Here is a 17,295-nt window from a genome sequence, read left to right on the forward strand (position 1 = left end):
GCTGTAATAAGATCTAGAGTGAGTTTTTGCCTAAGTAGATATGATGATAAAGTAGGATAGAGACATACCTTGATTAGCAGTGCCAGTGTTTGTTCCACACTCTGCAGCCCCTCCTTCCCTGACCACCAGACCGCGCTCTCATTGGCTAAGTAATGGCTATGCATTAGCAAAGGTATAGGCTCTGTTATGGGCGGAGCAGCAGGCACATAGAAAAAATGTGCAAAGGGATATAGCAGGCTATACCTCTCTACTGCACGTGCGGTAGAGAGGTATAAAGGTATATAAAATGATTTTTTTTTTTATTATAATGGACAGTAGACTGGAACCTTTTTTGGCAGAATAAATATAATTTTTCCAATAGGGGGGCTATTGGAGAAATTATATTTATTTAGCCAAAAAATGTATTTTCTTTTTTTTTTCTCCCAGGAAGCTCACGTGCGGTTGTGATCATATGGAGGAGCCTCCACTGAGTTATAGGAAAAGAACAAAGGGCAAACGTACCAGTGATTTTGCTTTCCTTAATTTATAGGACGCTGAAGATGGTCGTTTCTTTTTCTCTGAGTTTTGCTGGCTGAGGTTTAGAGTCGTTCCATTGTACATTTTCCGCCTACATAAAAAGGAAATATAAGATTCTTACTTGAAGAATTTACCCATAATGACAATATAAGAAATCAATTTATTTAATGAGACATCACAGAATGAATAAACACAAAAAGTAAATGCAATTTTACAGAGATCTATATATGTCATGGAAGCAGTGGCGTATTTAGGTTTTATGCTGCCCTAGGCACTCAAAATTCTGCTGCCCCCTATAATCCAAGACCTCACCCACCCCAACTAGGTTGTAGACCTTTTTTGGTCATAACATTTTTTGCTCATGGAGTAACATGAATTTAATTTTTTTTTTTTAAAAAATGGCATTTCCAAAGTAAATGTTCACCAGGGCTTGCAAAACACATACATACAAAAGCACACGCATATATAAACAAATATAGAGGCATACACATATAGAGTTATACACATATACATGGTCACGTACACACACACATATCTTTCTATCGCTGATATATATATATATATATATATATATATATATATATAAAAGCCACCAAACACAGATTTCTAGAAACTATCGGCTAGATTACAAGTTTTGCGTTATGAGTAAAAAAGCAGCGTTAAGCCTCATAACGCTGCTTTTTTCCTACCACTGCTATTACGAGTCTTGTAGGTACAGCTGTCCCACACACCTTTTTGGCCGTACCGCAAATCAACTTACGCAATATGCGTATAGTCTGTTTTTCAATGGGACTTCCATTGCGCCGGTATTACAAGCTTTTTTTTTTTTTAGGCCAAAAAGTGAGCAGTACAGCCTATCCCGCAAGATTCGTAACGCATTCTAAAGTCAGTAGTTATGAGTCTTATACTACAGAGCTGTAGCATAAAACTCATAAATAAAGTGCTAAAAAGTACACTAACACCAATAAACTACCTATTAACCCCTAAACCGAGGCCCTCCCGCATTGCAAACACTAAAACTAAAAATTTTAACCCCTAATCTGCCGCTCCCGACATCGCCGGCACTAGAATAAATATATTAACCCCTAAACCGCCGCACTCCCGCATCGTAAACACTAGTTAAATATTATTAACCCCTAATCTGCTGTCCCTAACATCGCCGCCACCTACCTACATTTATTAACCCCAATCTGCCGCCCCCAACGTCGCCGCCACTATACTATATTTATTAACCCCTAAACCTAAGTCTAACCCTAACCCTAACACCCCCTAACTTAAATATAATTAAAATAAATCTAAAGAAAACCTACAATTAATAACTAAACTATTCCTATTTAAAACTAAATACTTACCTATAAAATAAACCCTAAGATAGCTACAATATAAATAATAGTTACATTGTAGCTATCTTAGGGTTTATTTTTATTTTACAGGCAAGTTTGTATTTATTTTAACTAGGTAGAATAGTTGCTAAATAGTTATTAAAAAAAGCCCCCCCCCCCCCCCAAATTAAAAAAAAAACCCCTAGCCTAAACTAAACTACCAATAGCCCTTAAAAGGGCCTTTTGCTGGGCATTGCCCCAAAGAAATCGGCTCTTTTACCTGTAAAATACCAACAACCCCCCCAACAGAAAAAAACACCACCCACACAACCAACCCCCCAAATAAAACCCTAACTAAAAAAACCTAAGCTCCCCATTGCCCTGAAAAGGGCATTTGGATGGGCATTGCCCTTAAAAGGGCATTTAGCTTTATTGCAGCCCAAAGCCCTAACCTAAAAATAAAACCCACCCAATAAACCCTTAAAAAAACCTAACACTAATCCCTGGAGATCCACTTACAGCTTTGAAGAGCCGACATCCATCCTCAACGAAGCCGGGAGAAGTCCTCATCGAAGCGGCAAGAAGTCCTCAACGAAGCCAGGAGAAGTCTTCATCCAAGCCTGGAGAAGTGGTCCTCCAGACGGGCAGAAGTCTTCATCCAGACGGCATCTTCTATCTTCATCCATCCGGCGAGGAGCAGGTCCATCTTCAAAACATCCGACGCGGAGCATCCTCTTCTGCCGACGACTAACGACGAATGAAGGTTCCTTTAAGTGACGTCATCCAAGATAGCGTCCCTTAGATTCCGATTGGCTGAATTAAGGTTGAAAAATTCCTATTGGCTGATACAATCAGCCAATAGGATTGAACTTCAATCCTATTGGCTGATCCAATCAGCCAACAGGATTGAGCTCGCATTCTATTGGCTGTTCCAATCAGCCAATAGAATGCAAGCTCAATCCTACCTAAGTATGTTCATACACATGCACGCTACCTACCTAAGTATGTTCATACACATGCACGCTACCTACATAAGTATATTCATACACATGTACGCTACCTACCTAGTTATGTTCATACTCATGTATGCTACCTACCTAAGTATGTTCATACACATGCATGCTACCTACCTAGTTATGTTCATACACATGTAGGCTACCTACCTAGTTATGTTCATACACATGCACGCTACCTACCTAGGTATGTTCATACACATGCACACTACTTATCTAGATATGTTCATACACATGCATGCTACCTATCTATGTATGTTCATACACATACATGCTACCTACTTAGGTATGTTCATACACATGCACGCTACCTACCTAGTTATGTTCATACACATACATGCTACCTACCTAAGTATGTTCAAAAACATGCACACTACCTACCTATGTTCATACACATGCACGCTGCCTACCTAGTTATGTTCATACAAATGCACGCTACCTACTTAGGTATGTTCATACACATGCACGCTACCTACCTATGTATGTTCATACACATGCACGCTACCTATCTATGTATGTTCATACACATGCATGCAACATACCTAGGTATGCTCATACACATGCACACTACCAACCAAGGTATGTTCACACACACATGCACGCTACCCTTAGATATGTTCACACACATGCACGCTACCCTTAGATATGTTTATACACATGCACGCTACTCCTATATATGTTTATACACATGCAGGCTACCCACCTAGGTATGTTCATTCACATGCACACTATCTACCTAAGTATGTTCATACACATGCACGCTACTTCTAGGTATGTTCAAACACATGCACGCTACCCTGAGATATGTTTATACACATGTACGTTACCCCTAGGTATATTTATACACATGCACGTTACCCCTAGGTATATTTATACACATGCACCTTACCTACCTAGGTATGTTCATACACATGCACGCTACCTACCTAGGTATGTTCATACACATGCACGCTACCCCTAGATATGTTTATACACATGCACGCTACCTACCTATGTATTTTCATACACATGCACGCTACCCCTAGATATGTTCATACACATGCACACTACCCCTAGGTATGTTCATACACATGCATGCTACCTACCTAGGTATGTTCATACAAATGCACGCTACCCCTAGATATGTTTATACACATGCACGCTACCTACCTATGTTCATACACATGCACGCTACCCCTAGATATGTTCATACACATGCACGCTACCCCATGGTATGTTCATACACATGCATGCTACCTACCTAGGTATGTTCATACACATGCACGCTACCCCTAGATATGTTTATACACATGCACGCTACCTACCTATGTATGTTCATACACATGCACGCTACCCCTAGATATGTTTATACACATGCATGCTACCTACCTATGTATGTTCATACACATGCACGCTACCCCTAGGTATGTTCATACACATGCACGCTACCCCTAGGTATGTTCATACACATGCACGCTACCTACCTAGGTATGTTCATACACATGCACGTTACCTACCTAGGTATGTTCACACACATGCACGCTACCTACCAAGGTATGTGCATACACATACACGCCACCTACCTAGGTATGTTCATACACATGCACGCCACCTACCTAGGTATGTTCATACACATGCACGCTACCTACCTAGGTATGTTCATACACATGCACACTACCTACCTAGGTATGTTCATACACATGCACACTACCTACCTAGGTATGTTCATACACATGCACGCTACCCCTAGGTATGTTCATACACATGCACGCTTCCTACCTAAGTATGTTCCTACACATGCACGCTACCCCTAGATATGTTTATACACATGCACGATATATACATAGGTATGTTCATACACATGCACGCTACCTACCTAGGTATGTTCATACACATGCACGCTACCCCTAGATATGTTCATACACATGCATGATATATACCTAGGTATGTTCATACACATGCACACTACCTACCTAGGTACGTTCATACACATGCACACTACCTACCTAGATATGTTCATACACATGCACGCTACCCCTAGGTATGTTCATACACATGCACGCTTCCTACCTAAGTATGTTCATACACATGCACGCTACCCCTAGATATGTTCATACACATGCACGATATATACCTAGGTATGTTCATACACATGCACGCTACCTACCTAGGTATGTTCATACACATGCACGCTACCCCTAGATATGTTCATACACATGCACGATATATACCTAGGTATGTTCATACACATGCACGCTACCTACCTAGTTATGTTCATACACATGCACACTACCTACCTAGTTATGTTCATACACATGCACGCTACCTACCTATGTATGTTCATACACATGCATGCTACCTACCAAGGTATGTTTCATACACATGCACGCCACCTACCTAGGTATGTTCATTCACATGCACACTGCTTACCTAGCTATGTTTATCAGAGTACCATGAGAACAAAGAAAATGTGAAACAGAAGTAAATTGGAAAGTTTTTCAAAATGATATGCTCTGTTTGAATCATGAAGGAAAATGTGGGCTACTGTGCTTTCATATCCCTTTAAAAATGATGCAATTTACCAATTTCCCAGGCGTCAGGATAGATTTTACAACGGTACCTTAAGTTTATTATTTATATAAAAAAATGAATTTACAAGTCAATTAATATGTAAGCAGAATGTATAGGAGACAGTGATGGCTGCTGTGGATTACATAGTTCTCCACACAACATTTTGCCAGCCAGGTGGGGACAGTGTAATACTTTGCAATATTATAACATTTTCTGTTATTTATAAGTAAACAACTTGTACTTACAAGACATTTCTGTTGTGTTGCTATAAAATAACATATCAGCCAAATCTTAATGTTTTTAAAACAAATGAAAATCCTTTTTATTGCAATTGTTTTTCTTTAGCCAAACTCCACCCACCATTTGCCTTATTTGGAGGAACCAATCCAGGCTTGAGTCTGCAGCTGACCAGGCTAGCTACAGTCATAATGTTAGCATAAAGTGAATTGCTTTTTTTTTTAAAGTTTTTATCTGTTTAAAAATCAGACACACATATGTAGCATGGTTAGCCTTGAAAAGTCAGCAGGGTGCTTTTCAAATTTAAGAATTAGAAAATCCTCAATATTCAGAGCTAAATTACATGAAAACAGGGTAAAATAAATAACTAAAGCACAATTAGTTGTATAATTTAACACTTTAATTTAATATAATGTGTTCAACAAACATTATAAAAGTGTATTATTAGCTCATTCTAGCTTAATATTGTTTTAAATTGTAGCTAGGTGGTCAGTAAAATTAACCAAGTGGTGTGCCCAATAAAGGACACATTACAAGTGGAGCGCTAATTTATCTTGCACCCGCAAACGGGCAAAATTGATCTGTTTGCGGCCGCACAGTAAATAGCCAGCCATTAGAAGTGTCTGGTTATTGCTACCGTGAGCTTGCGGTAGCAATTAGTGCTCCGATAATTATCCAGAGATCAGATCAAATTTCAAAAAGTGCCCCAAATGCGCCCAAAATAAAGGGACTTTTAGTTTTTTTATGGAAATAAATGTAGCATATTTTTCCATAAAAAATAACTGTAGTAGGCAGTCTTTAGGGGTTAAAAGCAACGGGTGTAGGGTGTTAGAAAAAAAATGGCACTGAAAACTTTACATTGTGATCTATGGGAATTGTGTGTTCCCAGTAAATATATATCTATATAATCATATAAATATATATTTATATTTGCTGCCATCGCTGCGCTACTTTACCTCCTTCACTGCGCTTTGGTTCTGATGCCGCTTAAAGGGACATTATACTCATATGCTAAATCACTTGAAACTGATGCAGTATAACTGTAAAAAGCTGACAGGACCTGAGCATCTCTATGTAAAAAAGGAAGATATTTTACCTTACAATTTCCTCAGCAGAGTAAGTGCTGTGGAAAAAGATATACTCAGCTGCTGTCCAGCTGCAGGTAAAAAAAAAATAATTAAGAAATGAACAGCAGCCAATCAGCATCAGCAGTGCTGAGGTCATGAACTCTTTTACTGTGATCTCATGAGATTTCACTTAACTCTCATGAGATTTCATAGTAAACTTCCTTACACTGAATAGGGAAATAAGATGAGAGTGCACGTAAGCTCACTCCCTTGGCTGTCCCGGGACAGACACACTGATTTGCTGCTTAAAGTCCTTTGCAATGCATCACTTTCAAGTGTTTCAACATTTGGGTATCATGGCCCTTTAACTTGTATTACCGGTGCACATTAGCGTGCGCTGGTATTACTCAACGGAGTGCTAATATCGATTGCGCGCAAACGATATTTAGTGCATCACTTGTAATCTAACTCTTAATACGCCTTAGGTAGAACACTGGAATATATGTAAAAGGTTAGGACCCAGAAGTAAAATTATAGAAACTGTGACGAACTGGCTCCTATGATTTGTTAAAGTGATGGTAAACTCTCCCCTTTATAAAAATCAGATCTGGAATGTTAGTGATATTTTAGATGGAGTTTAATTAATCAGTTGTAATAAAGATGCGCTGCCTACTTCAAAAGACAATTTTTTTTTCTCTGAGCTAATGGTTTGAATTGTTATCCAATCTCACAACAGAACCTGCAGTCTGTATTTATGAAGCGTTTCCCTAAACTCTTCGCCACCTCTTAGTAGACGAATTTAAAAATTCCTGCCCCGCGTGAGACTGGCTGTGTGTGGGCAGGGTGCGGCGTTGCACAAGAGCGCAAAATTGAGTTCTTGTGCAATGTTGAATTCCGGCAGCGGATTTCAGCCTGCCAGAGGCGAGTTGCGGCAGACAGGGGTGCGTATGTACGACCCTGTCTGCCCGCAGCTTGATAAATCGCTCCCTATGACTATATATCATCAATTTTCTATTAGTTGTATTCAAGCTGTAATTAGCCTGACTAGGTGTGCTTTAAATGTGATAAATTCCCATATTTAGAGTTTCTGTGATTATACAGTGACATTTTAACTAGTCTCCAGCAGAGCAGATCGCCCCTATGAAAGAGATATCTTTTAGCACTTGCTTAAATAAATCACAATCTAGCAGCATTTGTACGTTTGTTGCATCAAAGCTGAGATGTTATCAATATGAATGGAAGATTTTCCCATGAAAAGAATAAGCATAAAATAGTAAGCTGTAAATTGATTTTATCATAAAGAACAGTTACGCTATGCAGAGAACAGGAATGTTGAGTTTTAGGAAGTAGAACTACTAAGATCTGAAGTTATCCAGGCCTGTGGATAATTTAAAGGGATATGAAACCCAAACATTTTCGTTTATGATTCAGACAGAGCATACAATTAAAAAGTAGTTTCCAATTTGCTTCTACTATATAGTGCTGCAGACACGTGCACACTCCTGAGCTTATGTCCCTGCTTTTTAACAAAAGATACAGAGAGAATGAAGGAAAATTGAAAATAGAAGCAAACTAGAACGTTGTTTTAAATGACATACTCTATCTAAATCATGAAATTAAAAAAAATGGGTTTCATGTCCCTTTAAGGATTCTTAATTATATTTTACCTTATTAAAGTAACTATATATATATATATATATATATACTGTATATATGTAACAACAAGTAGAATGTAACAAGAGCAGACCACTGAGTGAACTAACTCTTGAAACAAGCAACACTGCACAAAATGCGCTAATCAGGGAAAGATAAATGGCAGCTGTTAAATACACTACAAATAAAAAGGAGGTAAAATACTTCAAATAAAATCTGCAGTAAAAATTATTAACCAAGGAGAAAACAGCGCTATCACTCTTATACTAAATGCAAATATTATATAGTCCACAACAAAATTAGATAAATGTATACATCCGTTGAATATCCCAAAAGGTATAAACACGTATAAGCAGGTATTCCCCTTACCAGAAATTACCTCAATCTAATGAGGTAAGTTGCCGCATCTGAGGGGGGAGAAAAACCTCCAACATGCAATTCCTTCCGTATGGCCTTGTTACAATGTTATGCATCCACCTCCTGGAGTCTGTAGAAACTCCTAATATACGTGTCCACCACCTGGAGTCTGTAGAAACTTCTAATATACGTGTCCACCTCCTGGAGTCTGTAGAAACTTCTAATATACGTGTCCACCTCCTGGAGTCTGTAGAAACTTCTAATATACGTGTCCACCTCCTGGAGTCTGTAGAAACTTCTAATATATGTGTCCACCTCCTGGTGTCTATAGAAACTTCTAATATATGTGTCCACCTCCTGGAGTCTGTAGTAACTTCTAATATACGTGTCCACCTCCTGGAGACTATAGAAACTTCTAATATACGTGTCCACCTCCTGGAGTCTATAGAAACTTCTAATATACGTGTCCACCTCCTGGAGTCTGTAGAAACTTCTAATATACGTATCCACCTCCTGGAGTCTGTAGAAACTTCTAATATACGTGTCCACCTCCTGGAGTCTGTAGAAACTTCTAATATACGTGTCCACCTCCTGGAGTCTATTGAAACGTCTAATATACGTGTCCACCTCCTGGAGTCTGTAGAAACTTCTAATATACGTGTCCACCTCCTGGAGACTATAGAAACTTCTAATATACGTGTCCACCTCCTGGAGTCTATAGAAACTTCTAATATACGTGTCCACCTCCTGGAGTCTATAGAAACTTCTAATATACGTGTCCACCTCCTGGAGTCTGTAGAAACTTCTAATATACGTATCCACCTCCTGGAGTCTGTAGAAACTTCTAATATACGTGTCCACCTCCTGGAGTCTGTAGAAACTTCTAATATACGTGTCCACCTCCTGGAGTCTATTGAAACGTCTAATATACGTGTCCACCTCCTGGAGTCTGTAGAAACTTCTAATATACGTGTCCACCTCCTGGAGTCTATAGAAACTTCTGATATCCACTTCTTCCTCTTTGTGAGCAAGGAATGCTCAAGTATTTATAAATGGAGAAAGGAGAAAAAGCCAGATAGTGTAATACTGATATTTTAATGTTTGGATCACAAAACAAAGTAAGAGAGTGTGCACTCACATTTAAAAACCCCAAAGACTATGAGGTATTTTACAAGCGCTGAACAGTATTCAAAGCCGTTATCGTAACCACAGGCTCAGCAGTCTGCAAAGTCTTACACGATGGCGTACAATTCAACATACAGTTCACAAAATGTCCACACATATGTATCAGCCACAGCTGTGTGCAAACTTTAAACAGTAGTCTGTATAACAATTCCAGCCGTAGCTGTATAGGAACCCTAACGCGTTTCAAAGGATAAACAATACTTCCTTCTTCCTCAGAGGGATGAAATCAATAAATGAATCAGCTGTGTTTCCGTATAAAAAGGGTAAGCGGCGGCACGCCCCCTCTCCTATTGGACTAAACATGGATCACATGCACCGTATTTGCAAATATCATCATCAGCATTGACACATGCCGTACACAGTGATATTCTTCTTGCATATCAGACTACAATCTAAAAAATTGCTAGAACAGGTGAAAATAAAATTTATCTATGCGTATGTATGTATATTCTACACATGGAGGCCGATTTATCAAGCTCCGTATGGAGCTTGTGGGCCCGTGTTTCTGGCAAGTCTTCAGACTCGCCAGAAACAGCAGCTATGAGCAGGCGGACAGGAATCGCCACAATTCAACCCGATCAAGTACGATCGGGTTGATTGACACCCCCCTGTTGGCGGCCGATTGGCCGCAAGTCTGCAGGGGGCGGCGTTGCACCAGCAGCTCCTTCTTGGTTAAGACACACAGGAAATTACAGATGTGGCAGTAGAAATTGTAATACTTGTGTGTTGATATTAAGAGGCAATACTTTCATGTCCAGTACAACTAATCACACTTTTGACATACAATTTTATGCTAACTGTGGGAATCAGTGGGTGGTTTATTTGCTCACCTGCAACATTTGTAAAAGCCAATATATTGGACAAACCTCTAGGGAGCTCAGAAAGCGAATAGGGGAGCATCTTAGAGATACTAATAATTATGTTAAGGAGTCAGCTGTGGTCAGCCATTTCAACAGTATACATTTTTCTGATAAAGCTGATATCTCAGTTCAAGTGATTGACCTAGCCAGAATTCCTATAAAAGGTGGAAACCAAAATAAGGTTTTAGATAAAAAGGAATTATTCTGGATTCTAAAAGTACAAGAGCACCACTTGGTATGAATAAAGAGTTCGATATCAGCTATTTTATTGATAATTAAATGTTCTGGCATATATATCTGCTGTCTTGCCAACTTAGCTGCACTATTTTGTTTTAAATACACTGCCTCACATATCTAGCAGCTGTTGACCTCCTGTCAATTTCCAATACTAAGTGTTTTGCATTGGTTGTCAGTAGGTTTTATCAGTAAAGTCATAGTTTGCTGATTTTTCTACTATTTTTTCTACTTTTAAGTAGCTTTTGCTAATTATAATGCGAATTCCTGAAAGAAAAACCAGTGCATAGTATCCATGTCACTAAATTTCTGCAGTGTCACACCCTTGATACTTTCAGGTACAGTTCTAGTGTTAATATTTTTCGCTAACAATTCTATGAAGGGTAGTTTGTTAATCAATCACGTATTATTTAACACCCACATTTGAACATTCAGATGTTAGTTTATACCTTTCTCCATTTCTCTGTTTTTAAATGTTCTGTTGTTTTTATATATATAGAATTTTCCTCTTGTTGTTGTTCCGTTTGGGACTGCAAGGGTTAATTCATTTACTATTAAGGGTATAAATGTCCTGTGTGCATCCCTATACTCTAGTCTATGAATAAGCGCCACTAGGGGGCATGAAACGCGTTAGCCTGTCTATACTATGCCTGCCCTCTGTTTGGGAACCTTTCATGTTTTAATTGTTCAATAAAAGGTATGTTTTACTTTTATTACTCAACCTGAGTGCCTGCATCCATTATTTCCTTTTGAGAATAAAAATTATCTATGCGTATATATATATATTCTACACATGGGGGTCTGCTGCACATCGATAAATGCCGACAGCATACGCTGTCTGCATTTATCATTGCACCAGCTGTTCTGGTGAACTGCTGGTGCAATACCGCCCCCTGCAGATTCGCGGACAATCGGCCGCTAGCAGGGGGTGTCAATAAACCCAATCATATTCGATTGGGCTGATTGCTGTTCGCCACCTGAGAGGTGGCGGACGAGTTAAGGAGCAGCGGTCTTAGGACCACTACTTCTAAACTTCCGCTTCAGTCGGAACTGAAGCGAAGAGGGTCGGAAGCAGCATCCGCTGCTTCATAAATCGACCCCATGGTCTTAATTCAATACACATAGTCAGTGACCATTCCATATAAATAGCATGAAATAGACAACAAATACATATTAAGGAATTAATAATAAAATATAGAAAATAAAATAACTAACCCTAACAACATCATCATAAAGAATTAATTCAATATGTACAGATATAATAAGGAAAACCATATCTAGTGAATAAATATGCTTAAAATACATTATTTATATATTTAAAGGGCCATGATAACCAAATGTTGAAACATTTGAAAGTGATGCAGCATAGCTGTAAAAAGCTGACTAGAAAATATCACCTGAACATCTCTATGTAAAAAAGAAAATATTTTACCTCAAAAGTTCCTCAGTAGCCACATCCCATTGTAAAGGACTTCTAAGCATCAAATCAGTATGTCTGCCCCGGGACAGCTAAGGGAGTGAGCCTTGTGCACACTCATCTTATTTCCCTATTCAGTTTAAGGAAGTTTACTATGAAATCTCATGAGAGTTAAGTCAAATCTCATGAGTCAGCGCTGTGGAATCTGTTGGCGCTCTACAAATACCTGATAATAATAATGAGACCACAGTAAAAGAGTTCATGACCTTAACACTGTTGATGCTGATTGGCTGCTGTTCATTTCTTCTTTTTTCTTTTTTAGCTGCAGCTGGACAGCAGCTGAGTATAACTTTTTACAGAATACTTACTCTGGTGAGCTGAGGAAGTTGTGAGGTAAAATATCTTCCTTTTTTACATAGAGATGCTCAGGTGATATTTTCCTGTCAGTTTTTTACAGTTATACTGCATTAGTTTCAAGTGATTTAGCATATGAGTATTATGTCCCTTTAAAATAGTCAACACCCCAGCATAAAATGGTATTCTTATAAGTAAACAGAGAATTATTAAAGTAATTAAAATTAATATTATTTAAAACTAAATTTAAAAGCCCTACCAACACACAAGGAATGTATTATATATTTTTTATATAAAAAAAACCTAACAGCATGACCAATTCATTCAGACCAGACTGGTAGAAAAGAGTCCCCAAGAGTGTTGAATACAAAGACATGATCTATATATATATATATATATATATATATATAAAAGAACCCTGTATAAATATGCTCCGTTAGGTATGTCAATGCTGATGATGATATTTGCAAACACGGTGCATGTGATCCATGTTTAGTCCAATAGGAGAGGGGGCGTGCCACCGCTTACCCTTTTTATACGGACACACAGCTGATTCATTTATTGATTTCATCCCTCTGATGAAGAAGCAAGTATTGTTTATCCTTTGAAACGCGTTAGGGTTCCTATACAGCTACGGCTGGAATTGGTATACATCTACTGCCATATCTGTAATTTCCTGTGTGTCTTAACCAAGAAGGAGCTGCTGGTGCAACGCCGCCCCCTGCAGACTCGCGGCCAATCGGCCGCCAACAGGGGGGTGTCAATCAACCCGATCGTACTTGATCGGGTTGAATTGTGGCGATTCCTGTCCGCCTGCTCAGAGCTGCTGTTTCTGGCGAGTCTGAAGACTCGCCAGAAACACGGGCCCACAAGCTCCATACGGAGCTTGATAAATCGGCCTCCATGTGTAGAATATACATACATACGCATAGATAATTTTTATTTTCACCTGTTCTAGCAATTTTTTAGATTGTAGTCTGATATGCAAGAAGAATATCACTGTGTACGGCATGTGTCAATGCTGATGATGATATTTGCAAACACGGTGCATGTGATCCATGTTTAGTCCAATAGGAGAGGGGGCGTGCCGCCGCTTACCCTTTTAATACGGAAACACAGCTGATTCATTTATTGATTTCATCCCTCTGAGGAAGAAGGAAGTATTGTTTATCCTTTGAAATGCGTTAGGGTTCCTATACAGCTACGGCTGGAATTATTATACAGACTACTGTTTAAAGTTTGCACACAGCTGTGGCTGATATATATGTGTGGACATTTTGTGAACTGTATGTTGAATCGTGTAAGACTTTGAAGACTGCTGAGCCTGTGGTTACGATAACGGCTTTGAATACTGTGCTTGCAAAATACCTCATAGAGTTTGAGGTTTTTAAATGTGAGTGCAAACTCTGTTACTTTGCTTTGTGATCAAAACATTAAAATATCAGTATTACACTATCTGGCTTTTTCTCCTTTCTCCATTTATACATACTTGAGCATTCCTTACTCACAAAGAGGAAGAAGTGGATACCAGAAGTTTCTATAGACTCCAGGAGGTGGACACGTATATTAGAAGTTTCTACAGACTCCAGGATGTGGATGCATAACATTGCAACAAGTCCATACAGAAGGAATTGCACAATGGAGGTTTTTTTTGGCTCTTAAAAAATGGTGGTCATAGCTGCTGCAACAAGTAGAGCTTTTAAAGTGATAGTAAATCCTAGCATTTTTGATACGCTAGGATTTACCAGTGCAACAAATAAAGGGGACTTTCCGTCACAAAGAATAAAATACTTCATGCTGAAATTTCCTTTATTTGTCTGCAGCGTTTGCCGCACTGAGCGCTTCAGGCCTCAGGCAGACCACAGCAGAACGCTATTTTATCACTTAAGTGATTTTAGCCAATAGCATGCTAGCTATCCGGCATAATGCCAGCTGGCCTGAACGGCTATTGGCTAAGAGGTGGAAACGTAACCTCACTGAAAAATAGCGTTCTGCTGCAGGCTGCCTGAGGTGCACAGCGCTGGAATGCTTCAGACAAATAAAGGAACTTTCAGCATGAAATATTTTGTACTTCATGACTGAAAGTGCACTTTATTTGTTCCGCTGGTAAATCCTAGCATTTAAAATACGCTAGGATTTACTATTACTTTAAATAGTATACAAACATTTCTGTATTCTTTTAAATTAAAGTGTGACATTTTTATTGCTTGACGTTCATGACGCCTGTTCGTTTTGTGTTATTGCTCTATTTTATTATTCTCTTTTCAAGATTGTCAGAAGAGCTTCTTACTGCATCCCTTAGAAGAACAGCGCCCAATAAAATATCAACATTTTTAATAAAATGATTAAATCGGAAAACCGAAAGAACTGAGAACTGAAAAGTAGTAGTTAAAAAAATATTCAAAACAATAAGTCAAAACAAATCAGACTACAGAAGACTACTATGCAACATCCTTAAATAATATGGACCACTATACAAAGAGAAGTAACATTGATGTGCTTCCGATGATGCAAACAATAAAATGGCCAAGGACCTAGTTCTCAAAAGCTCAATGGTTTGATGAGATTATCTGGAAGTCTTGTGGAGTATAAGAAAGACATATTTTGGCTTGAGAACTGGTTACCTCACTATGCTGGGTTCTGGAGAGACATCTACAATATAAAGCTCAAAAAAGTAACAAAACATTTTTTTATGCTTTTTCCCCTTGCTGGTGAGATTTTTAGATAACCAGGCCCCAAGTCTATCCTAAACAATAAAACGTATTGAAAACTAAACATTAAACATGAAATATGATGATAGACCTTTGTTTAATGGGCAAATATGTTCTAATACTTACACCTGCCTGGCTTGTTCATTGGGGTCATAATTATCAAGGTAGTTGTATCGTATTGTATCTGTAGGGTGTTTATCAGATGAACGCCAGGGAGGAAGCTCATTTTTGCCTTTGTTGTTGGATTTTCCAGATGGGGATACAGTATGGTGGCCGAATGAAGAAGAAAGCTTCATATCCATAGTTTGTTTGGTAATAGGCTGGACGTCAATAACAACAAACTCATCCTTAGGAGGAGTCTGAAAGTAGAAAAAAACATTTAATATTATTATGAAATTTCCATCCAAAAAAACAAAGAAAGAAAGAATATGATAGATTATTAAAAGGGCTAACTTGAGTCATAGTAATTATAATGGTTGTATAGATACCAGTACCTGCGGCTGAGATGAGAAGTGCCTTATCGTGCTGGTCATGTGACCTACTGTAAAGAATTCCTATTATACAGTGATAAATACTGTAATTCACGTTACTAAATATGAGCATTTTGACTGTGATACAATCACAAAAACCGAACTATTAAAAATGTTTGCAGCTCAAAGTTGAAATATAGTCCAAAGTTGGCAACTCTATGTAATAATTACTATAATTGGATGAGATAAGGTTTTCCTGCATGGGTTCTAGTATCTAATCACAGTACTAAAAGCAGCCTGTATATAGAGGGCCAAGGAAATCCACCTGTTAACTGTCAATTTAATACAACATTGTGAAATAATAAAGATTAAAGGTTTAAACAATAAATATTTTCTTTCGGGTGTATGAAGGATTGCTAAACATGATACCTTTTGGCTGTCTTTAGTAACTGATATGTACACACTCATTTAAACGTGTATGGCTGTCAGTCTCTCTTTAGCATAACCAAATGAAGGTGGCAATAAAGGAAACCAAGCATCCATGTTATAGAAAGACAAATTAGGGATGGCTAAATATGACGCTACTCACAATTACATTTCAACTATATAATACAATTTTTACTTTCACACTAAACCTTATTAGGCAAATATACAAAATCAAATACATTCTATAAATATAGAATGTTCCAATAATGATAGTAATGATCTATTTTTAATAGAGACTCAAAAGAAATATCAACTTAGATATGGTTAAGGCCACATCAATTCATTGGGAAACTCAGAAAACACCCAGTTATCCAATGGTTTCCCAGTAGCAGCACATCCTATTAATTCCAGCTACACTTTGTATTGAATGAACTGGTATTATAAACCCAAAGGGGCCGAATTATCAAGCTCCGAATGGAGCTTGATGCCCCTGCTTCCGAGCGAGCCTTCAGGCTCGCCGGAAACAGCAGTTATGAAGCAGCGGTCTGCATCCGTCTGCATCAATCCGCCCGATCCTATACGATCGGGCTGATTGACACCCCCTGCTAGCGGCCGATTGGTCATGAATCTGCAGGGGGCAGCATTGCACAAGCAGTTCTGGTGAACTGATTGTGCAATGATAAATGCCGACAGCATATGAGCGGATCATGTCGGACAAACCGATGATAAATCAGCCCCATAGAGTGTGAAGGCAACACAATATTATAATCTACTAGGGATGTGTTATCCTCAGTCATGGTACCCCAGGATTGGCGTAAAGCAGATGTGGTGCCACTCTTAAAAAAGGAAAGCAGGGATGATCCAGGAAGCTATAGATCAGTTAGTCTGACATCAATAGTGGGGAAGATATTTGACGGGATTAT

The 17,295-nt window shown here is 38.6% G+C and overlaps 1 protein-coding gene across 1 annotated transcript in view; it reads right to left on the bottom strand.

Moving 5' to 3' along the window:
* The window catches only part of FBXO16 (F-box protein 16), a 158,476-nt gene that overhangs the window by 27,629 nt on the left and 113,552 nt on the right, over positions 1 to 17,295 (bottom strand). The window contains exons 5-6 of the mRNA XM_053708916.1: positions 15,603 to 15,835; positions 502 to 607 (exon numbers count right to left, since the gene is read on the bottom strand). Coding sequence (XP_053564891.1) covers positions 502 to 607; positions 15,603 to 15,835 — 339 coding nt within the window. The remainder of the gene's footprint in view (positions 1 to 501; positions 608 to 15,602; positions 15,836 to 17,295) is intronic.

The sequence above is a fragment of the Bombina bombina genome, chromosome 4 (assembly GCF_027579735.1).
Source record: "Bombina bombina isolate aBomBom1 chromosome 4, aBomBom1.pri, whole genome shotgun sequence".
NCBI lineage: Eukaryota > Metazoa > Chordata > Amphibia > Anura > Bombinatoridae > Bombina > Bombina bombina.